Raw genomic sequence first — 25,435 nt, 5'->3', positions numbered from 1 at the left:
TGAGGCATCCCAGCCGTATATATTGCATCTCAGACTTCAGCACAGTATTGTACACTGGCAGAAGCATGGGATCCAAACCTGAAGCGAAGCAGGTGGAAGGCCAGAAACTGAGATGGAATTCAATGACAGACTGAGCAGTTGCAGGGCAGGGAGTGGGGAACGACTGTCAGATTAAATTAGATTTATTCCAATGTAAGAAACATGACAACCACCTAAGTGCAAAAGTTCAAAGCAAATTTATCATCAAAGTACAAACAGTATATGTCACCACATTCAATCCTGAAATTCATTTTCTTGTGCGCATTCTCATTAAATCCAATAACCATGATAGGATCATTGTAAAACTGCACCAGTCTTGGTGCATGAACTCATGACAGGCATAGCTACATCAGACTGGGAGATTATAACTTTTTCAGCAGGTGTTCCCAAGTTCTTTATGCCATGGACCCCTATCGTTAACCGAGGGATCCGTGAACACCACTTTGGGAACCCTTGCTTTACAGAAACATGGAGAAGGGAGGAACAAGACTGGAAGCTCCTATAGGTGGGTATAGTTGAGTGGAGGTTGATAGGTCTTTGATGAGTTAGGGTGTCAAAGGATCCTGGGAGAAGGCAGGAGAATGGGGCTGAGAGGGAAAATAAATCAGCTCTGATGGAAGGGTGGAGCAGACTCAATGGAACAAGTGGCCTAATTCTTCTTCTGTATTTCATGATCTCAGTCATCTCCTTATCTGAAGACTGTATCTTTGACTGTAAGCTCCTTGTCCAATGGAAGCCTCATCCCTGAATCCAGCCTGCAAGAATTTTGTAATTTTCTGTTCCATAAAACAGCTCTTTAATCCACAATGTTGTCCCACCCTATTTAAACCTACTTTATAATCAATGTATCCCTTTCCCCCTACACAGCACCTAATTGCACATTTTTCTTACAGCCATGTGCCTATCTCAGGGCATCTTAAATGTCACTACTCCATCAGCCTCTACCACCACCCTTGGCTTTGCATTCCAGACACCAACCACTCTGTGTGTAAAAAAAAACCTACATTTAACACCTTCACTAATTTTCCCTCCAGTCAGCCTAAAATGGGTGCCCGCTGGCAGTGGCCGTCAGTGTCCTGGTTGTCCACTCTGTCTGTGCCAGTCATCATCCTTCTTCACTCCAAAGAGGAAATCACAAGCTCACTCAACTCTTCCTCATAGGACCTGTTCTCTAATCCGTGCAAAATCCTGGTAAATCTCCTCAGAACTCTCTAAGCATCCACATCTTTTCTATAATGGGACAATGAGAAATGAATACAATACTGAACACAAGTGTGGTCCAACTAGAGTTTTATAGAGTGCGATGTTACCTCATGGCTCTTGAACTCAGTCCCCCTGTCACCCTTCACTCAAATCCTGTCATCATGAAGGAAACATAGCATTTACTTTACAAATTGTTTCTTCACCTTAGAGTTGGCCTTTGGTGACTTGAGTAGAAAAAACACCCAGGTCCCATCAACATAATTCTCACTGTTTAAATAGTGCTCTCCCTTTCTCCTGTATGCCTCAAAGTGGAATTACCATAATATTCCACATTATATTCCACCTCTGCCATGTTTTTCCCACTCACACAACTGGTCCAAGTTCTCTTGAAGCCTCTTTACATCTTCCTTTGTGGTCACGATCCCATCTAGTTTAGTATCAACAGCAAAATTGAAAATATGACCTTTGGTTCCATTTGGTCAACTTTTTGACATAAATAGTGATTAGCTGAGACTCATTCATCGATTCTGTAGCATGTGACTAGTTACAGCTTGCCAACTTGAGAAAGATCCCATTCTTTGCTTTCTTTCCAAAAGACAACTACAACTAATAGTGCAATTATGGCCATCCCTGGGGCAGGCTGTATCTATCCATAACGGTGGAACATGACGCTATGGTCGGCTCCATTACTCCATGCTGAATGAAGCGCCAAACAAGATTAAAATCAACGAGGGTGAGAGTGGAAAGTGAGTATGTGTTCAGTGTTGTCCACCTGCGTTTGACTAGTGTCGCTCTCGCTGCTGCCGCTGAAAGGTGCAGGAGGCACGGATACCATGCTGCATATGTGGTAGTCTCATCCAACCGCGGTGGAAAAAGTCTGCTTGCATTTTATCCTATCTATACCCCTCACAGTTTTGTACACCTCCAATATATCTCCCCTCTGTCACCTACATTCCAGGGAATAAACTCCAGACCTATTAACCCTTTCTCTATAACTGTTATTGTTTCTGTTATTTCACTTTTATAACAGGTTACAGCCTTTTCATTTTAGTAACATTATACTCACCAGTTTGCAATTCTTTATTAATTTCCTCAATACTATGAATGAATTCTTTTCAGTCTTCCAGCCAGGACAGATATCAATTATAACCGACGTTTCAATGACAAACTCTACCATCTTCTTCAGGGACAATGCCTGGGCATGTCTGGTCCGGTGGTATTTATACCACCTGTAGTCCGTTCCTCCTGATTGGATAGCCCTCATCCAATCAGGCCTCTGCTTTCACACTTTGTTTACAATTGAACCCCAGTTCTTAGTGGTTTTGATACTTGGTGCCCTATTATTTCTGGAAGGTTATTTGCGTCTTCCTTTCCTAAGGTAGAATTGAAGTATACATTTAATTGTTCTGCTATCTCATTGCTGCCAATTAAAATTTCACCAGATTCCATTTGTAAGGGACAAGAAATTGTTTGGAAATTTTAAGTAGTTTCATTGCAAATGCTATACCCCTCTGATTGACGGGCACTATAGGCCAGATATCGCCACTGCCCAAGCTGTGTGTAGAAACCCATATTCTGTTCTACCCCCTCCCTGAACAATGGACTGCAACTGCACCCATCCTTCCTGCTTATAACTCCCACCTGCCTATGTAGACTGCTGACCAGGTCTAAGTTAAGTGTGATGCTCTGCTCCCTCACACATGAAGACTACTGCCATAGGCTGGGATCAGCAGCATTTGTATCTCTTGTATCTCACTGTCCCACATGGACAGGTGCACGTCTGAGAAATGTGGGGCACCAGCCTTTGTCAAATAGTGCAAGCTGAATCATCTGCACCTCAACATCAGTATGACAAAGGAGATGGTGATGGACTTTAGGAAGACTAAACGCATTGCTCCCTGTTAGGATCTGAGGGTGTGGATGCGGTGAGGATCTACAAGTACCTGGGGGCACAAATGGATGACAGACTTGAGTGGAACACCAACACAAAGGATGTGTACAAGAAGGCCAGAGTCCCCTCTACTTCCTGAGGAGACTGAGGTCCTTTGGAGTATGCAGGCCTCTCCTTCACATCCAACACACACAAAATGCTGGTGGAACGCAGCAGGCCAGACAACATCCATAGGAAGAAGCTTCAGTGTAGGCATCACTGGAAGAGGCTTCGCAGTAGTTAATTTAAAAATGCAAACATGAGGAAATCTGCAAATGCTGGAAATTCAAGCAACACACACATGTTCTACCAGTCTGTTGTCTCCAGTACAATTGCCTATGCGGTGGTGTGCTGGGGCAATGGCATCAACACGGGTGATGCCAACAGGCTCAATAAACTGATTAGAAAGACTGGCTCTGTTATAGGAGTCAAACTGGACTCATTGGAGGCTGCAGTAGAACAAAGGACCCTATAGAAAATCCTGGCAATTCTGGACAAAGTCTCTCACCCTCTGCATTCCACCATCGCTGAACAGAGGAGCACTTTTAGTAATAGACTAAGACAACTGCACTGCTCCAAAGAGCGATATATGAGACCATTCTCACCCTCAGCTGTTAGGCTCTATAATAAGTCAACCTATTGCTGGGGAAGTGATAACCCCCTCCTGTTAGACTGTTTCAGGTAACTTATTTTATTCTTTCTTACTTCTTTTCTAATATTTGTATATTTATATATTTGTGCACTTTCTGAGTTGGATGATCAGCCATGATCATAATAAATGGCGGTGCAGGCTCGAAGGGCCGAATGGCCTACTCCTGCACCTATTTTCTCTATGTTTCTATGTTTCTATGTTTCTATGTAATGCTACTGTGACACCGCAATTTCCTTTGGGTTCAATAAAGTATCTGTCTGTCTATTGAGTTCTGCTGTGTTTCTTCAGCATTTTTTGTGTGTTGCTTGCATTCCAACTTCTGCAGATTTTCTCCTGTATTTTTTATCTATCTATCTATCTATCTATCTATTTATCTGTCTTTATCTAAGCTGCAGATAGACAACAGCCAAGAGTTAGGCTCAACACAGTCTTCTTTCTCTACTGTCCTGGAAAGCCAGTAGTCTTGGCGATGGTTTCGCAAGATAGTGAACGACAGAGGCACAGTGTATGACAGTCACCTCCTGATTATAATGGCTGGGATTTTCCTCAGACTCGTCCCCCAGCCTTGACTGACGCAAAGCGTGGAGTCCCAGGATGGTTCACTGTTTCATACTCCTGGATCGTGCTGTCCCTGTGGTTTCGGTGGGCAGCTCCCTTGACCCTGGCCTGTCGAGGATCTGGAGTTGCAGGGGACTTTACTGTGGCATAAATGGTGCTTGGAAGATCCAGGCCCTCCAGCTGCCTGGGAATCTGCAGAGAAAGCACAGTGTTCAGAGTGAGGAGAGATCCAGCCCTGGCACACAACCAGTCACTGGGGTACACTTCCCCCCACACACCCACACTGGGGTACACTGTCCCCCCACACCCAGACACTGGGGTACACTGTCCCCCACACACCCAGTCACTGGGGTACACTGTCCCCACATACCCACACTGGGGTACACTGCCCCCCACACCCAGACACTGGGGTACACTGTCCCCCACACACCCAGTCACTGGGGTAAACTGCCCCCCACACCCAGTCACTGGGGTACACTGTCCCCCCACACCCAGACACTGGGGTACACTGTCCCCACATACCCACACTGGGGTACACTGCCCCCCACACCCAGACACTGGGGTACACTGTCCCCCACACACCCAGTCACTGGGGTACACTGTCCCCACATACCCACACTGGGGTACACTGCCCCCCACACCCAGACACTGGGGTACACTGTCCCCCACACACCCAGTCACTGGGGTAAACTGCCCCCCACACCCAGTCACTGGGGTACACTTCCCCCCACACACCCACACTGGGGTACACTGTCCCCCCACACCCAGACACTGGGGTACACTGTCCCCCACACACCCAGTCACTGGGGTACACTGCCCCCCACGCCCAGACACTGGGGCACACTATCCCCCACACACCCAGTCACTGGGTTACACTGTCCTCCACACTCCAAGACACTGGGGTGCACTGTCCCCCCCCCACACCCGGTTGCTGGGTACACTCTTCTACACAAACCCAGTCATTACGTTACTCTGTCCCTCACACATCCAGTCACCGAGAAGAGAAAATATAACATGGTGACAATGTACCCCAGTGATGGGTATGGGGTGACAGTGTACCCCTAGGAGGGGTCCTGACTCTGTGTAGAGCCCAGGCCCCAAGTCCTGATCCCAAGAAGGGGTCCCGGCTCTGTGTTCCATGTCCCTGCGTTCCTGTCTCTCCCTCGACCAAATCAAGGCTTCTGGCTTTGTGTTTCGACTTTCCTGTTTCCCAAGACCCTGTCATGTCTTCGCTTAGTTCCGAAGTCCAAGCCGGAGTCAAGGCCAAGGTTCTGGGTCCTTGTCCAGTCCCTGGCTCGGAATCCAAACAGAAGCCTCATCATGTCCTCGCCTCGAGGAAACCCAAGCCTCGTCATGTCCTCGCCTTGTAGAAACCCAAGCCATGTCCAATCTTGTAGCCACGTCATGTCCTCGCCTAGTTCTGGGGTCCGAACCTGAGTCAAGACCCAGGTTCTGAGTCCTTGTCCAGTCTCTAGCTTGGAGTCCAAGCCCAGGCTCCTAGTTCCCAGTTCCTTGTCCTGGTACTGCTTGCCTTGCCAATGTCCTCGCCCAAGTCTGTTTTCTCGTCCCAGCTCTCTAGTCAAGTCCTGTTCCTAGTACTTCAGTGTCTGTGTTTTGCATTTGGGTCCTCTCCCATCAAACACCCACCTTATGACAGTGTACCCCAGTGACTGGATGTGTGGGGACTGTGTACCCCAGTGACCTAGAGTGTGGAGGACAGAGTACTCCAGTGACTGGATGTGTGTGTGTGTGTGTGTGTGTGTGTGTGTGTGTGTGTGTATGTGTGTGTGTTTGTGTGTGTGTGTGTGTGTGTGTGTGTGTGTGTGTGTGTGTGTGTGTGTGTGTGTGTGTGTGTGTGTGTGTGTGTGGTGGAGGGTGTATGACAGCAGTGTATTCCAGTGACAGTGTGTGGGGGTGGTGGAGTTTACTCCAGTGTCTACGTGAATGGGTGACAGTCATATGCTCTGGTCATGTTCTTCATTAAAATCTTTTTGGAAATTTTTATTTTCTACAATCTCTAAAGCTCTGAAAATTACTTTACAACCTAATACATTGGCTGTCTTATTTGGAATAGTTCTGCATCATATCCAGGGTATTTCAGCTTCAGACCAACATGTAATTACATTTGTCACATTGTTGGCAAGAAGTGGTATTTTATTGAAATGGAAAGATACCTCTGTCCCTGTATTAATTCAATGGTTTTCTCAAGTAATGTCATATCTTAGCTTGGAAAAAATTAGAAGTAGAACTTTTGATCCTCGATTCGATACTGAGTGAAGATCGGGCTCTTTGGCCAAATGCTATCATTTAATTTGAATTAATTTATATGGTTCCCTTCCAATCTTATATATAAATGTGAATTGGCAGTTGATTTGTCTTCTTTATTGATATACAGTAGATAATTGTAAGTCGTATTACTCCAGGAGTTGGTTCCTAATAGTTTTATTTTCTCTCTTTGTTCTTTTTTACTTCTCTTTCTCTTGTAGTTACTGTTTTTTTCTCTCTTTTAGTAGTTGGGGTTCTCGTTTTCCTTCTTTTCTTCATAAAAATATTTATTTTTCATTATCATTTTATTCTTTTTTGATAAGTTTTTTTCTTCAGCTTCATTAAATGCATATATATTAATCTGCTGTAATCTTGTACCATTTTAACGCTGTAGAAGATTATGTATCAATAAAAGGATTTTAAAAATGAAGTGAATGGGTGACAGTGTACTCCAGTGACTGGGTGTGGGGTTGACAGTGACCGGGAGTTTGTGTGTGGGTGACAGTGTACCCCAGTGATCGGGGGTGTGGAGATAGTGTACACTGGTGATGTTGTATGTGTGTCTGTGGCGGGGGGGGAGTGTCAATGTACCTCTATGACTGTGTGTGTGGGGACAGTGTACCCAGTGACTTGGTGTGTGTGTGGTGACAGTGTACCCCAGTGAATGGGTGTGTGGGTGACAGTGTACTCCAGTGACTGGGTGTGTGGGGGGGACAGTGTACCCCAGTGACTGGGTGTGTGTGGACTGTGTACCCCAGTGACTGGGTGTGGGGGGGACAGTGACCGGGGGTGTGTGTGGGTGACAGTGTGCCCCAGTGACTGGGTGTGTGAGAGATGGCGTTATCCAGTGACTGGGTGTGTGGGAGATGGCGTTACCTAGTGACTATGCATATAGGGGATTGGGAATAATCTAAAGTTCCTCCGCTCACTTCCCTGCCTTAACCGATGTAGAGTTCACTGGTTCGTGGGTTCAGCCTAAGCAACATATTCTTTGTTTGTTCTTTGGGATCTTTCTGTGCCTCTGCAGAGGTCAGAAACGTGCTCTGCATTCATTTGGCAGCAATCTCTGATTCGGGTCGGTTTTGCAGTGTGTCTCATCATTACCTTGTGCCCAACCTTCCCCAGGGTGGTGAGGGTGGCCCCAGAGGATAGAGGATTTCACGCCCCATTTCCCCTACCTTCTGGCAATGGTGAGATGATTCCAGGAGTTGAGAGATTGTTCCCCCCAAACCCAGTTCCCCCTCCCATGAAGTAATGTGTCCCCAGTTACCAGCTCGATGCCCTCCGGAGGCTGACGGCCAGCTGCTCGTCTTTTTGGTTCCTGAGCTTGTGCATAAATAGTCTCTGGTGGTGAGTCTGTGAAGCAGAGGGAGAGGCGATGAGGACTGCCAAGCAATGTCACCATACACCAGTTACCGCAAAACCCCTCCCTGTTGACACTCTCTCCCTTTCCTCCTACAGCCCTGCCTCTTCTGACTCCCTCCCTGGTCATCTCCCCTATACTGTCCCAACACCGTCCTCCTTACTCTCTGACCGCTCTCCGTTTTCAGCCCTGCACTGTTTCTTCTGCTGCTTTTACCCATTCAGCTCCCTCCTTCCCCTCACTGCTCTCCTTGCCCCTCTGACCATTGCTCCTCCTCCCTTGTGTTCACTGCCCCACTCCCCTCCTGCACCTGACACTCTCCGACCCAGGCTGCTCAGACTCACGGACTGCGTGTCAGATACTTGCCTCCATTGTCTTGTGCCTGCTGACCTCTCCTTACTTGTCTGGCGATGAAATAGACCAGACAAATGATGAAAAGAACAGCAACAACACTGGCCACGCTGCTCGAAATAGTAATTATTTCATTCTGTGGAGATTCTGTTGGTTCTGCAACAATGGATGATATAAAAAAAAAGAATCAGTGATTCCAGTCCGAGTCTTTCTCTCCTTTGACATGGTGTGGATGGGTCATTGATAGCAGCTTCGATGAAGCTATTCATCAGTGCTCTTCACTTTCAAAATAAACTAACAGAGGAATTCAGAAGCACAGCAGCACCTCTGGATAAAAATTGCCAGTCAACGTTCCGTCACGGCCTTCTGGATTTCTTGGTTGGTAGCCATTTCAATTTCTCTCTGCACTGCCACACTGATATGCCTGTCGTTGGTCTCCTTAACTGCTCAGGTATGGCTCAACACAGTACGTCACCTTCTGCTAAGGTAGTCTACAACCCAATGGCATGAACACTGAATTCTCCAATTTCAGATAATCTGATCACCCTCTATCCAATGTTCTCTTCTGCAATCTACCCATTTCCTGCTGTACCCAGCACACAACTGCTGCTCGCTATTGCCCTGTTCCACTCACGTCATCACCCCACACTCCTCCCATTGTATTCCCTCCCCTCACTCTTCCCATCTGTCCTTCCCACCTCCCTTATTTGGTTCCATACTCCACCTTTGTATCATTTCAGACTCCATCATGTGCAGCCCTTTGTTGATTCCACCCATCATCTCACAGCCTCTGTCATTCTTTCCAGTTTTCCCTCCTCCTTCTGTTTATCACCTATTCCCCTAGCCTGGGAACACCTCCTGTCTTCCCTCCTCCATCTACCTATCACCTATTCCCCTAGCCTGGGAATACATACTGCTTGCCTGCTCTTGCCTCACTCTATCCCTCCCTCGACACTGGCCATATCCCATTTACCTTTCAACCCAAATGAAGGTCTTGATCCTCATAACTGAACATCCATTTCCTCCACTGATGCAGCCCACTGAGTTCCCCCAGCTGTTTGTTTTTGGTCATGAAATATCTTTGGCACGTAAGATTAAGGAGAACCTCAAGATATTTTGGAAGTATATTTGTTGAAAGTGGTAGACTAGTGAACATTCATCACTTTCTATTTACATCTTTTCCAGAGACTCAATTGCAATTATGAAGTATTCATCTCCCCCCTTTCCACCAGCACCTCCACTTTATCTGAATCACTGAAGTTTTCCCCTGGTCCAGACACTCGTTTCGTTCTTTGCACCCCTGCGTTTGGCTGGTGGATACATGTTTGATTTCTAATCTTTCCAAGGTCTGAAAGAAGATCTTTGACCTGAAGATTTCACACTGTTTTTCCTCCCACAGCTGCCATCAGCATGTTCTCACCTCTGTTCCACCCACACAGACACTGAAGAAGCTCTGCTCCTCCCTCCATCAATTTCCTGTCACTAGTTTGGAACAGCAGTGAGCCTCTTATCTTCTCAAGCCTGTCCCACCACTCAAGATCATGACTGAACTGACTAACCTCAGCATTGCATATCAAGATTAAGGAGAACCTCAAGATATTTTGGAAGTATATTTGTCTAAAGTGGTTGCCAGGGAAAGTGTGGGTCACCTTATGGAGACAGAAGCTGCCATAGTTGGATGCATCAGCAAGGGAGATGAGGCTGATTACAGGGCTACAGTAGGAAACTTTGTCACATGGTGTGAGCAGAATTATCTGCAGCTTAATGTGAAAAAGACTAAGGAGCTGGTGGTAGACCTGAGGAGAGCTAAGACACCGGTGACCCCTGTTTCCATCCAGGGGGTCAGTGTGGACATGGTGGAGGATTACAAATACCTGGGGATACGAATTGACAATAAACTGAACTGGTCAAAGAACACTGAGGCTGTCTACAAGAAGGGTCAGAGCCATCTCTATTTCCTGAGGAGACTGAGGTCCTTTAACATCTGTCGGACGATGCTGAGGATGTTCTACGAGTCTGTGGTGGCCAGTGCGATCATGTTTGCTGTTGTGTGCTGGGGCAGCAGGCTGAGGGTAGCAGACACCAACAGAATCAACAAACTCATACGTAAGGCCAGTGATGTTGTGGGGATGGAACTGGACTCTCTCACGGTGGTGTCTGAAAAGAGGATGCTGTCCAAGTTGCATGCCATCTTGGTCAATGTCTCCCATCCACTACATAATGTACTGGGTGGGTACAGGAGTACATTCAGCCAGAGATTCATTCCACCGAGATGCAGCACAGAGTGTCATAGGAAGTCATTCCTGCCTGTGGCCATCAAACTTTACAACTCTTCCCTTGGAGGGTCAGACACCCTAAGCCGATAGGCTAGTCCTGGACTTATTTTATAATTTACTGGCATAATTTACATATTACTATTTAACTATTTATGGTTCTATTACTATTTATGGTGCAACTGTAACAAAAACCAATTTCCCCCGGGATCAATAAAGTATGACTATGACTATGACTAAGTGTATTTTCAACCTTTTGCTTATTAAGAATCTCCCTCCCTCTGTCTGAATAATATTTATTACTTTAGAGGAAGATTTCCAAAGATTCACCATGCTTGAGGGAAATAAATCACTACATCTCTATAATAAAAGGCCTAGATAGAGCATACATGGACGAGTGTCTCCTTTAGGGGGGAATTTTAAGACCGGGTGCAGCCTCAGGAAACAAGGAAATCCTTTTACAACAGAGATGAGAATGAAATTTCTTTAGCCAGAGGGTGCCGAACCTGTGGAATTCATTGCCACAGATGGCTGTGGAGGCTAGGGACATTTAAGGCAGAGGTTGATAGGTTCTTGACTAGTTAGGATGTCAAAGATCACAGGGAAAAGGCAGGAGCTGGGGTTGAAAGGGATAATAAATCAGCAATGATTGAAAGACAGAGTAGACTCGATAGGTTGAAAGACCTAATTCTGTTCATCTGTCCTATGGTGTAATGGCCTAATGAATAAGTGATTGTTTTTACAATTATCTCTTCCCCTAGACTCTCCTCCAAGAAGAAACATACTCTTCATTTGCACTCACTCAAGTCCCCATGAGATTGTATCTCAGGTCCGCTCACTCATCTGAACTGGTCCAGCCTGCTGAACTGTTCCTCATAAGATAACCCACCCTTTGCAGGTAAGCAGCTCTCAACTCATTTACATCCTGCCTATGTAATGAATGGGTCTGATTCTCTGCTGCAGTTTTCAATGAAACCACATAGTACACAGTACTCCAGATATGGTCTCCAGATATGGCTGGAGCAGAACCTCCATTCTTCTGTGTTCAACTCAGCTTCTAAAAGACCTCAACACTCTGTTTGGTTTGCTGATTTCTTGCTATATGTGCTTACAGGATGTTTGTGATTCAGACTTTCAGATGCACAGACTGCTCTGCATCTCAGAGGAACCAATGCTGTCAATGCGGAAGAAAATGGCACCAGTGAACAATGCAACCAAGGCCAACATCCTGCAGGCGGTTCATGACACAATGTCCTTTGCTTCTTTCATGTCTTCTTTTTCTTTAAAGTGTTGTTCTGCTATCGTTTGAAGCTGTGATGTAAATTTTGGTGGTGTGATTTTGGGCCGATTGAGTGATCTGGTGCTTTCTGTCTCCGAGAGGCTTCCGTGAGGTTTTGAACAAAATTTACATCCTTGAGGCCAAGAAACCTGGAGACTTGATGGTATCCACTTAGATAGATAGATAGATATACTTTATTAATCCCGAGGGAAATTTGGTTTCATTACAGCCGCACCAACCAAGAATAGAACTTCTCACTATCCGCACTGATTAAAGCACCAAGGGAGACTGAAGTCCTCGAGACAACTGTGGAAGGTGAATTCGTGTTCAGCACCAACTACCAGCCTCTTGCTGTCTACTGTCGGAGAAGATGTCTGCGTGTCATGTTCTCTCTTTCTCCTGCTTGCTGCTTCTGAAGGAAGGTCCCTGCAGTTGAATGGTCTCTCTCATCTTCAAACCTGTCAGAAGATTGTGCCTGAGCTCTGGGCCTTGAGCAAGGTTTAATCAATGAAGTTTGCAGATTGTACTCTGTAGTTTACTTTATGATGTTTTCTGGTTTCTCCTTTTTTGTTGCTATTTTGGGTGATTTTTATCGGGGCTGCCTGCAGTTAGTGAACTGAATATGCCTAGACTATTTCAATTTTGTGTTTTATATTCTGTGTTTCTCGATTTTGTTTGTTGCCATGTGGCAATTTGTTTTTTTTTGCGCATGTGGGGGTGGGATTCATTGCTTTGCTTTGAACAGATTCCATAGTTTTCTTTGTTTTTTGGCTGTCTGTGAGGAAGATGAAACTCAGGATTGTATACTGCAAACATACATTAATAAATGTAATTTGAATCTTTGAATCTTGAATTACAAACGTAGGCAGCAAACCACAGTGGTATTATCAGTACCCGTGACTTTGTCACCGATAGAAATCACAGATATTTTCATATCACATTACAGTTGTTGCAAATATCTCAAAATATTGTCTGTTACTCGTTATCTATACCGTTCATCACTACAGTACTTGTTATTTAATGTGTTCATTGAGCTCATATCGCAAAATTGTTTTCTTTTACCATTTTGAAAACAGAATTTTAATATAATTGGTTTGTTTTGTAATCCTACATATTTTATTTTTTTATATATTTAAATATTTTATTTTGAGAAGGGGTCTATAGAATGCCAGAGGGTGAATAGCATAAAACATTTTAAGAACCTCTGCTCCAGTGATTATTCAAAGTATAATTCGAGAAAGCTTTGCAGCTGCTTTGTTCTGCATTATTTGAATAGGTGCTTCTTTATTGGTTAGTAATCCAGTGGTGACTGGGTTGCCTGGATGTGCCTTCCTTGGAACAGAGGAGGCGCGGGGATCCTATCACAGTGTATAAAAGGGCATAGATAAAAAATTCTCACAATGTTGGGCACGTGGCCAAGTGGTTAAGGCGTTCATCTAGTGATCTGAAGGTTGCTAGTTCGAGCCTCAGCTGTGGCAGTGTGTTTGTGCCCTTGAGCAAGGCACTTAACCACACATTGCTCTAGTGTCTGTGTGCGGAGTGGCGTCCCACACAGACTTCCAATCTGTGCCCTGTAAGGCATGAAAATGCCCGAGGCAGGCCTCTCATGGTCTGAGTCGATGTTCCCTTCCCTCCCTTCCCCACAATGGCAGGGGTTTCGAAGAGTAGAGAACATAAGTTGAACGTGAGTAGTAAATGGCTTGTAGGAAAACTGAGGAAGATTTTTTTTTCACCCAGAGACTATTTGAAGTCTGGAACCAACTGCCTAAGAAGTTGGTGTGGGAAGGTACTCCAACACATTAAAATTCCTGAGTAAACATCTGAACTTCTAAGCCATGAAAAGCTATGGACCAAAAGGTGGTAAATGGGGTTAGTATAATTAGACATCACAGGCTGAAAGACAAACACAAAAAAGTCTGCAGATGCTGGAAATCCAAAACAACATACACAACATGCTGGGTGAACACAGCAGGTCAGGCAGCATCCATGTAAATGAATAAACCATTAACTTTTCAGGTCTGGACTCTTCATCAGGATTGGAAAGGAAGGGGAGAAGTCAGACTGAGAAGGTGGGGGGGAAGGGAGGAAGAAGTACAAGGTGGCAGGTAATAGGTGAAACCCAGAGAGGGGGATAAGGTGAAGTAAAGAACTGGGAAGTTGATTGGTGAAAGATAGAAAGGGCTGGAGAAGAATAAAGGGTTTGTTCTTTGTGCTGTATGATTCTATGACTGCGATCTCTCCCCATTTCGGTAATGTTCTTTATTATTTTTCCTGCCGAAATGAACAACCTCACTGCCACTTCCTCTATTCTCAACTTTGACCTTTTATTTGATCTCACCTGCCTATTACTTCCCCAGGACCCCTCCTACTTCTCTTTCTCCTATGGTCCACTCTCCTCTCCTATCAGATTCTGTCATGGTCTGGTCTGTGAAGTCTGCATTCCGGTTCACGGTCCGGTCCATTGACACTTATTCCAGGTTTTCCTGTTTTCCCCGTTTCTGTTGGGTGCTCTAATTGAGGCACATGATTCTCGTTTGGACAGATAATAAATACCTTCGGAGACCAGGGCTTGGCTGCTGGATTGTTCCTGTCCAAACCCGTTTTCTGCCCCTTCCTCCTGAAGCCTTGCCCTGCAACCAGTGTCTGAAGCCTTGCCTTGCCTCGCCTCGCCTCGACTCGCCTCACCTCACCTGAAGCCTTGCCTTACCTCACCTTTAGACTCGCCTGAAGCCTTGCCTTGCCTCACCTTTAGACTCGCCTGAAGCCTTGCCTTGCCTTGCCTCGCCTGAAGCCTTGACTTGCCTGTATCCTTCGCCTGCACCGCTGTCAAGTTCAACTGCTGGAGCAAGGTAAGGAACTGGCTATCTAGTGTTGGGAACTGTCCCTCTATGTCCACGCCTTCACTAGGTAGGTCTGGCCGTTTGCCACTACCTAGTGTTGGGATCCGTCTCTGTGTTCACGCCTTCACTAGGTAGGTCCGGCCGTTTGCCACTACCTAGTGTTGGGAACTGTCTCGTTGTGCTCAGCATTCCGTGTATGAGTTCTGGCCCTATGTCCTGTTCGCAAGGAAGGGTCCTGGCTCTGTGTTCCATGTCCCTGTGTTCCTGTCTCTCCCTCGACCAAGTCAAGGCTTCCGCTTTTGGGTTCCAAGGTTCCTGTTTCCCTGGACCACGTCATGTCTTCACCTAGTTCCAGAGTCCAAGCCCGAGTCAAGACCCAGGTTCTGGGTCCTTGTCCAGTCTTTGGCTTAGAGTCCGAACCCAAGCCTCGCCATTTCCACACCTTGAAGAAACCAAGCCTCGAGGAACCCAAGAACCTCATCTAGTCCAAGGCATGTCTAAGAACCTCATCTAGTCCAAGCCCAGTCCAAGAATCTCATCTAGTCCAAGCCCAGTCCAAGAACCTCATCTATTCCAAGTCCAGTCCAAGAACCTCACCTGGTCCAAGCCCAGTGCAAGAACCTCGTCTAGTCCAAGCCCAATCCAAGAAACTCCTCTAGTCCAAGTCAAGGCTTTGTGTTCTCGTCCTGTGCAGGAGATCCATGTCCTGTCCTTGCCAAGATCCTTGTCTCGAGTCCTAGCCTAGACCCGGGTTCCGGTTCCAAGTCAAGGCCCAGGTTTCAAGTCCCAACCAAGACCCAGACTCCGGGTCCTTGTCCAGGCTCTTGTTCTGGAGTTCAGAGTCCTTGTCTAAGTTCGAAGTTCCTAGTTCCTCGTCCAGGTCCTGCTTTCCTAGTCATGTCCTAGCCCAAGTCTATGTTCTTGTCCCAGCTCCTAGTCTGCATCCAGTCCCGTCCCTAACTCTAGTCCAGTTCCTTGTACATCAGTGTCTGTGTCTTGCATTTGGGTCCACCACCACCACCCCCCGTTATGACAGATTCCTTCTTCCCTAGCCCCTGATCTTTCCAACCCACCTGGCTTCATCTATCACCTTCCAGGTAGTCTCCTTCTCCTCTGCCCAGCTTTCATTCTGCTACCTTCCCCCTTCTTTCTCAGTCCTGAAGAAGAGTCTCGGCACAAAACGTCGACTGTTTACTCTTGTCCATAGATGCTGCTTGACCTGCTTGCGTTCCAACAGCGTTTTGTGTGTGTTGCTTTGGATTTCCAGATTCTGCAGACTCTCTCATGATTACAACCCCACATATTCCCATGTGACTCTTCATTTGTAAGATCCTTTCACATTCATTTAATCTGTCCGTACTCTATTATAATCAACCTAACGCCTTTTACAACTTGGTCTCTGATCTCATTTGTTCCCATCATCTAAGTCATGTTAACATTTGCCAATAAGTGGAAGCCTCACTATGACTGCTGTGACTCACTGCTTGTCATTTCTTACCCATTGATGCCTATGATGATTCCTTCCAATACATTACACACTTCTCTGCAAACTCTTCTTCTCCAATAATCTTTGTTGCAACATTTAACCGAATAACTCCCAGGAACGTAATTAGCTTGCACCGTCTCCTTTCTAGGAAGCTGGTCACTATTTCCCGTCTTGTTTAAATTGAGGCATCAAAAGCCACATCCCTTTCTCAAAGAACACTGAGGCTGTCTACAAGAAGGCTCAGAGCCGTCTCTATTTCCTGAGGAGACTCAGGTCCTTTAACATCTGTCAGACAATGCTGAGGATGTTCTACTAGTCTGTGGTGGCCAGTGCGATCATGTTTGCTGTTGTGTGCTGGGGCAGCAGGCTGAGGGTAGCAGACACCAACAGAATCAACAAACTCATACGTAAGGCCAGTGATATTGTGGGGATGGAACTGGACTCTCTCACGGTGGTGTCTGAAAAGAGGATGCTGTCTAAGTTGCATGCCATCTTGGACAATGTCTCCCATCCACTACATAATGTACTGGTTGGGCACAGGAGTACATTCAGCCAGAGACTCATTCCACCGAGATGCAACACAGAGCGTCATAGGAAGTCATTCCTGCCTGTGGCCATCAAACTTTACAACTCCTCCCTTGGAGGGTCAGACACCCTGAGCCAATAGGCTGGCCCTGGACTTATTTCATAATTTACTGGCATAATTTACATATTACTATTTAACTATTTATGGTTCTATTACTATTTATTATTTATGGTGCAACTGTAATGAAAACCAATTTCCCCCGGGATCAATAAAGTATGACTATGACTATGACTACTATTCAGTGAATTTCTATGGCTCCAGTATATCTCATGTAGATTCCAAATGAAATTTCATTCTTTGCATTTTGAATCCAGCCACACTACAAGAAAGTATGTGAGAAAGATTGTGCTGACATTGGAGAGGTTTCAAAGGAGGTTCACTCAAGTAATTCTGGGAGTGAAAGGCTTATCATAAGAGGATCACTTGGTGGCTCTGGGCCCTTCGTCACTGGAGTTCAGAAGAATGAGGGGGGGATCTCACTGAAACCTATTGAATGGTAAAAGTCCTCGATAGAGGTGATGTGGAGAGGATGTTTCCTATGGTGGAGGAGTCAATTATACTAAAATTGCAGAGCAGACTAAATGGGCCAAATGGCTTAATTCTGCACCCATATATTATGGTCTTGTGTGAGCACGTGGCAAAGTGGTTAAGGCATTGGACTAGCTACCTGAAGGTCATGAGTTCGAACCCCAGCCAAGGCAACGTGTTGTGTCCTTGAGCAAGGCACTTAACCACACATTGCTCTGCGACAACACTGGTGCCAAGCTGTATGGTCCTAATGCCCTTCCCTTGGACAACATCGGTGTCGTGGAGAGGGGAGACTTGCAGCATGGGCAACTGCTGGTCTTCCCTGCAACCTTGCCCAGGCCTGCGCCCTGGAGAGTGAAGACTTTTCAGGCACAGATCCATGGTCTCGCAAGACTAACGGATGCCTTTTTTATATTATGGTCTTAAAAGAGTTCAGAAAATGAAAGTCCATTTACTGCTCTGATTTTTGAATTTTCTTTGCATTGAGAAAGTAGTCTTTTTTTTAATCTCTTCTAGCAAAGTGCATAACCAAACATTGCTCAACACTATTCCATCTGCCACTTCTTTGCCCATTTTCCTAATCTGCCAAAATCCTTCTCTGGACTGTCTGCTTTCTCAACATTACCTGCTCTCTCATCCTTCATCTGTCTTCATGTCAGCCGCAGACTTGGCCACAAAGCCATCAATCCCATCATCTAAATCATTGACATATAACATAAAAAGAATCGGTCCCAACATTGACCCATGGGGAACACCACTAGTCACTGGCAGCCAACCAGAAAAAGCTTCCTTTATTCTCACACTTTGCCTCCTGCCAATCAGTCACTGTTTTATTCATGCTAGTATCTTTCCTGTAATACAATTGGCTCTTAATTTCTTAAGAACTTCATGTGTAGCACCTTCTCAAAGGCCTTCTGAAAATCCAAGTACGCAACATCCACTGATTCTTCATTGTCTATCCTGTTTATTATTTCTTCAAAGAATTCCAACAGATTTTTGTTTAAAGAAACTATGCGGACTATGGCCTATTTTATCATGTACATCTTCCTAACCTCTGAGTTCAGACTAAATGGCCTATAATTTCCTTTCTTCTGTCTCCCTCTCTTTCTGAAAAGTGGATTGACATTTGCAATTTTCCAGTCATCCAGGACCATGCCAGAATCCAGTGATTCTTGAAGGATCATTACTAATCCCACCACAATCTCTTCAGCCCACCTCTTTCAGAACCCTGGGGTGTACACTGTCTCATCCAGGAGATTTATCTACCCTCAGGTTTTTGAGTTTCCCATGAACCTCCTCCTTAGTGATGGCAACTTGATTCATTTCTGTCCCCTGACACTCTTGAACATCCGATATACTGCTTGTGTCTTCCACAGTGAAATGATGTAAAGCATTTATTCATTTCATTGTCCCCCATTACTACATCGCCAACATCATTTTCCAATGGTCCGATACTTACTCTCACCTCTCTTTTACACTTTATGTATCTGAAGATACTTTTGTTATCCTTTTTAATATTATTAGCTAGCTTACATTCATATTTGTATATTCTTTCTTTATGATTTTAGTTGATTTTTGAAAGCTTTCCAATCCTCTAACGTACCACTAATTTTTGCTGTATTATATGTCTTTTGCTTTTATGTTGGCTTTGAATTATCAGTCGCGGCGGTGTCATCTTCCCTTTAGAATACCTCTTCTCCTTCGGGATGTATCTATCCTGTGACTTCCGCCTTGCTCCCAGAAACTGCAGCCTTTGCTGATCTGCCGTCCTCCCTGCTAGTGTCCCCTTCCCATGACCGTGGGCCAGCTCGGCTCTATTGCATCTGTAATTCCCTTCACTCCACTGTAATGCTGATACTATTGACTTAGCTGCTCTTTCTCAAACTGCAGGGTGAATTCTATCATATTATGAACACCTCTGCCAAAGGGTACAGTTCCTTAAATTCCCTATTCAAACCTGTTCATCACACAACACCCTGTCCAGAATAACTGATCCCCGACTGGGCTCAATCACGAGCTGCTCAGAAAAGCCATCTCATAGGCATGCTACAGATTCTCTCTCTCGGGACCCAAAATCATCATCATTCTGATTTTCCCAAATTATTTGCGCATTGAAATCCCCCATGACTGTTGTAGTATTGACCTTTTGACATGAATTTTCAATCTCTCATCGATATTTGTACCCCTCGTCCTAGCTACTGTTCAGAGTTCTGTATGTAACTCCCATCAGGATCTCTTAACCCTTGCAATTCCTTAGCTCTGCCCACAACAATTCAACACCTTCCAACCCTATGTCACCTCTTTCTGATGATTTGATTTTATTTTTTACCAACAGAGCCATGCCACCCTCTCTGCCAACCTGTCTGTTTTTTTATTGATAAAATGTGTATCATTGGTTGTTAAACTTTCAACTTTTATCTTTCATCAATAACTCCGTAATGCCCACAACCTCATACCTGACAATCTCTAAATGCACGACAAGGTCATCCACATTATTGCATATACGGTGTGCATTCAAATTTAACACCTTCAGTCCTGTATCCATCACCCTTTTTGATTTTGTTCCCTGTTACACTGCAAATCATCTGACTGACTGTAATTTTGCTCTATTATGTGTCTGTTCTTCCTGACAGTCTCACTGCACAATGCATTTAGTTGTATACCAATTACCACATCGTCAGCCCTATCACACTGGTCCCATCCCACTGTCAAATTATTTTAAATCCTCTCCAACAGATCTAGCAAAACCTGCCCATAAGGATATTGGTTCCCCTCGGGTTTATGTTTAACCCATCCCCTTTGTACAGGTCATAACTTCTCCAGAAGAGACCCCCGATTTAGAAATCTGAAACCTTACCCCCTGCACCAGTTGCTTACCCACACATTCATCTGCCATACCATCCACTGGTGAGTGACATAGACAGCAATCTAGAGACTACAACCTTGGCGATCCTGCTTTTCAGCTTTCTACCTAGCTCCTGAACTACTCTCTTCAGGACATCTCACCTTTCCTACCTACTGTATGTCATTGGTGCCAATGTGTGCCAAGGCTTCTGGCTAATTATCCTCCCCTTTTATAATGCCATGAGCTCAATCCGAGACGTTCCTGACTCTGACACTTGGGATACAACATATCATCTGGGTGTCTCCATCACATCCACAGAATCTTATGTCTACTCCTCTAAGTGTGGAATTCCCTATCACTACTGGAATGCCCTTCTCTCTCGTACTCTCATGAGTCACAAAGCCAGACTCTGTACCAGGGACCAGGTCACTGCAGCTTCCACTGATAGATTATCCCCCCAGTAGTATCCAAAGCAGTACACTTACTGTTGAGGGGAATGGACACAGGGATACATTGTACTGTCTGCCCATTTCTGTTCCATTTCCTGACAGTCACCCAAGCACCTGCCTCCTGCAACGTTGAGGTGACTACCTCTCTGTAGCTCCTATTTATCATCTCCTCAGTTTCCCGTATGAGCTGCAGCTTCAGTTCCTTCACATGATCATTGAGGAGCTTCAACTCGGCACACCTGGTGCAGATGTGGTAGTCCAGGAGGCTGGAGGCCTCCCAGAATTCCCACATCTCACATAAAGAACACAACACAGCCTGTGGCACCATTCTCACTGCTCTAGCTGGGCACTAACAGACAAAGAACGAAGAACGATGAAAAGGAAACTTACCGGATATGTACCATATACAATCCTGCTCTCAACAAAGGCTGATGAGCCAAAGCCTCCCCACTCTAACACTGGTCAGCTGCAACAACGCTGCTCCGCTTGGCCCTACCTTATTTTTATTTGCCCTTGCTAATGAATCACTATTTGATTGGGCCACAGGAAAAACAGAAAAAGCTTGTGAATGCTCCTTTTTAAATTTCACTCATAAGTTTGTGATGCCTTCTCTCTTGTTTCCGATTCGATTATGCCACTGGAAAAACCCAGACTGACCTGAAAAGAATCCCGCACAAGAACTCCCAAGTCCCTTTGCATCCCTGATTTCAGAATTTTCTCCCCATTTAGAAAATACTCTACACCTTTATTCCTTCTACTAAAATGGAAGACCGTATGCTTTCCTGCTCTACATTCCATCCACCACTTCTTTGACCACTCTCCAAATCTGTCCAGGTCTCTCTGCAAACTCCCTGTTTCCTCTACACTACCTACCCTTACATCTTTCTTTGTATCATCACAAACATGCCACAAAGCCAGCAATTTCATCATCCAAATCACTGACATATAATGTGAAAAGTCTCGGTCCTGACACCCAGCTGAACTCCATTAGTCAGTGCAACCAATCAGAGAAGGCCCCTTTTATGCCAGCTTTTATACATACTTTGATAATAAATGTACTTTGAATCTTTGAATCTTGACACTCTTGAATTTCTGGCATACTGCTAGTGTCTTCCACAGTGAACAGTGATGCAAATTATTTTCTGAGTTTGTCCTCCGTTTCTTTGACCCCATTACTGCCTCTCCACTGTCACTACTTACTGCAGTCCTATATTAGCAACATGTTAATATAGTGGTTAGCGTGATGCTATTACACCTCACAGTGTCGGAGTTTACCGTTCAATCCCTGTGTCCTCATTTTCCTTATCAATCTGGCTGCTTCAAGCTGAATATTGTCCCATATTGTCTCACCTTTTGAATGGTTATTGGATTTGTTGGATTTCATTTTTAACAATCCAGTTACAGCTGCAAACTACTTCTAATCACTTTTTCTCTCATAGATTCAAAACAGTCATAGATCAAGGAACTGAATCCTTTGGAAACAAATCTGCACCGAATAATCAAACTTGTATTAATTCCAAACCAAAGCTAATTTGCTCTCCCTGCAGGCACTTCAACTCCTCTCAGATGCTACCATTCACTGTAATTTACAGCCAGCTGACCTACACGTCTTTGTGACATAGGAAGGAACTGGAATGGCTGGAGGAAAAACAATTGAGGGGCTGAATGGCCTCCTCCCGATCCTAATTCCCATGTTTTGATGTTCTCCCTCCAATGGGAACCCATTAAATCTGGGTGGAGGCGATTTCTCAGCCAGATATTACTGAGTTAGGTTATTGTGAATGTGATATTACTGTTAGAGTGAGTCAGGAACCATATGAATAGAAACATAGAAAAATAGAAAATAGGTGCAGGAGTAGGCCATTCGGCCCTTCGAGCCTGCACCGCCATTCATTATGATCATGGCTGATCATCCAACTCAGAACCCTGTACCAGCCTTCCCTCCATACCCCCTGATCCCCGTAGCCACAAGGGCCATATCCAACTCCCTCTTAAATATAGCCAATGAACTGGCCTCAACTGTTTCCTGTGGCAGAGAATTCCACAGATTCACCACTCTCTGTGTGAAGAAGTTTTTCCTAATCTCGGTCCTAAAAGGCTTCCATTTATCCTCAAACTGTGACCCCACGTTCTGGACTTCCCCAACATCGGGAACAATCTTCCTGCATCTAGCCTGTCCAATCCCTTTACGATTTTATACATTTCAATAAGATCCCCCCTCAATCTTCTAAATTCCAACGAGTATAAGCCTAGTCGAACCAGTCTTTCATCATATGAAAGTCCTGTCATCCCAGGAATCAATCTGGTGAACCTTCTTTGTACTCCCTCTATGGCAAGGATGTCTTTCTTCAGAGTAGGGGACCAAAACTGCACACAATACTCCAGGTACTTGGTAGTGTTCACATTACAATAATTAGCCAGCTGGTGCTGTAGTGTCATCTGCATAGGACATCAAGGTAAGTGGGTCTAGGTTCGAGTCTGTCTGGCTCTTTGCTTGCTTTCCATCCATGCTGGGTTGAGCGATGTAATTTCAGATGGAGATGAGGAATGATTTCCCCTCTCCAAGGATCAGGAACCTATGGAATTTTCTCCCCCAGAGAGGTGCTGAGTCACTGTATTCAAAGCTGAGAGGGATATAGTTCTGAGGGTAGTGATACCTTTAAACATCATTACCTGGCATCTGTATGCCTGGAATTGCATGGGTTAAATTGAGAGTGTTTACTGGGAATTAGATATCACTACATCTTGGTAATGACATGTTTTCTGTGGACCCAGCTTGGGTTTAATTTACTGGTTCTCTCTCGCATTTTAATCTGAAGAGGAGTCGGGGATAGGGGGGTTGTTGCTCGCCACCGCTTATGCATAGGAAAGGGGAGCTGGGGGAGGGGGTCGGGGGCGGTCTTAGTGGTTCTTACAATCGAATTCCCACTGCCTGTCAGGAGTTTGTATATTCTCCCTGTGACCAAGTGGGATTCCTCTGCGTGCTCTGGTTTCCTCCCACAGTCCAAAGACGTACCGATTGAATGGTGAATCGGTCATTATAAATTGTCCTGTGATTAGGCTGGGTTACAATTGGGGGATTGCTGGGCAGTGTGGTTCAAATCCCGGAAAGGACTATTCCCTTCTCTTTCTCGATAAAATCTAAAAAAAACTCAAATAAAAAGTGTCTCATTTCAGAGATGGTGCATTTACCGAGACGGTATAATTCAAAGCAGATGTGTGGGGCAAGTTTTTCTTTACACAGAGAGTGGGGGTGGGAGACTGAAATGGGCTGTTGGGAGTGGTGGTAGAGGCAAAGGCCAGAGAGATTTTTGAGAGGCTGTCAGATACACACATGAATATCTGGAGAATAAAGGCATATGGAGCACGAACAGTCAGAAGGGATTAGCTTAATTGAGTTCCATTAGCAATGAGTTTGGCAGCACATCATGAGCTGACGAGCTGGTCGCATGATGTTCCATTCCCCACGTTCTGACGTTCTCCTCCCTCCAATGGGACCCGTTAAACCTGGGGCGGAGGAAATTTCTCAGTCAGACGTTGCTGAGTGAGATTATTGTGAATGTTATATTACTGTTGGAGTGAGTCAGGAACCATATTGCTGTGTGTGAGTTTGCTGTTGTGTCCGTGTACTGTGTCACTCACTGGGACACTATATTCAGTGTAATGAACACACAGGGTCTCACTCAGCACAGCACAGCATGAAGGCTGAGGAATAAACACCTTGCTGAACTCAGACCTCAGTCTGGGGAATTAACAAGCAGTGCTCTGGGAAATAGCCAGGACAACTGGGATCTGTGAACATGACAGACCAAGTACAAGAATTGAGCTACTAGAGAAATTGGAGTCAGGCAGAATGTGTGCAGGAAAAGGGATAGCAGACATATTAGGTTGAGACCCTTCATCTACACTCAAATGATGTGATACAGCCAATATAACGAGGTGACGGGGAGGGTGAAGCAAGAGCTGGATACAGGTGGGGAGGAGATGATTTGCAGATGGAGCCACATGGGGAAGGTAAGGGTGGAATAGTGACATGTCATTGGGCTGTAGACTACTCAGGTGGAATGTGAGGTGCTGTTCTTCGAATTTTCATCAGGCTTGGAGGTGGTTGGATGGAGGAGATAGATTGCTGTGGGAATGGTAAGGAAAAAGAAATCAGCTTGCAAACAGGAGCTCCATGGCCATTGTGGACACCTAAGCAGTTGTCTAGTCTGAGCCTAGTGTCACCAACGTAATGTAATTGGTGAAACCCAGGCCCCTCCATGATGTCTTACTCACCGTACACCTCCAGTCGCACTATCACTTGAGTCTCAGATCCTGAACTTGCTGTAACAGTCACCTCATAAACATCAGAATCTTCTCTCTGTAGATCACGGATTTCCAGACAGAAGCGACTGGGATGAAGAGTTATCCGTTGTTTTATCTCCTCAGAACCAAAGTATGTAATATTCCCCTTCAAATATTGCGCAATCGTGTTTTTGGAGGATCTCTGGCTCCACTGAACGTCAGTAACTTTCGATCTGTCGTTGATCCCAGCACATAAGAAGACCGAGTGTCCCCGAGTTCTGCTCACCGTGGTGGGGGGAGCCTCAGTCGCAGCTGAGGAGACAAGAGGAGACTGTCAGCAGGTGAGCTCAGAGACTGAAGGAGGAATCGGAGCTGGGTTAATCACAGACACAGGAGCAGGCCATGTATCCCATCATCCGGCTTCTGTCCCTGGGAGAGACCCAGCGCACAGTTCCCACACACAAAGTAAGTGCAACAAAGTTCAAGATTCAAGTCCAAAGT

General features: G+C 45.3%; 1 protein-coding gene across 1 annotated transcript in view; it reads right to left on the bottom strand.

Annotated features, from left to right (window-relative positions):
• Nucleotides 1-230: 230 nt before the first annotated feature.
• Nucleotides 231-25,435, bottom strand: part of LOC134355872 (uncharacterized) — a 31,005-nt gene continuing 5,800 nt past the window's right edge. The window contains exons 2-5 of the mRNA XM_063066379.1: nt 24,926-25,246; nt 8,377-8,517; nt 7,918-8,003; nt 231-4,574 (exon numbers count right to left, since the gene is read on the bottom strand). Of these exons, the coding sequence (XP_062922449.1) occupies nt 4,371-4,574; nt 7,918-8,003; nt 8,377-8,517; nt 24,926-25,246 (752 nt within the window). The 3' untranslated portion in view covers nt 231-4,370. The remainder of the gene's footprint in view (nt 4,575-7,917; nt 8,004-8,376; nt 8,518-24,925; nt 25,247-25,435) is intronic.

The sequence above is a fragment of the Mobula hypostoma genome, chromosome 13, assembly GCF_963921235.1.
Source record: "Mobula hypostoma chromosome 13, sMobHyp1.1, whole genome shotgun sequence".
NCBI classification, from domain to species: domain Eukaryota; kingdom Metazoa; phylum Chordata; class Chondrichthyes; order Myliobatiformes; family Myliobatidae; genus Mobula; species Mobula hypostoma.
The sequence above is the reverse complement of the archived record's forward strand: the minus strand, read 5'-3'. Positions and strand labels throughout refer to the sequence as shown.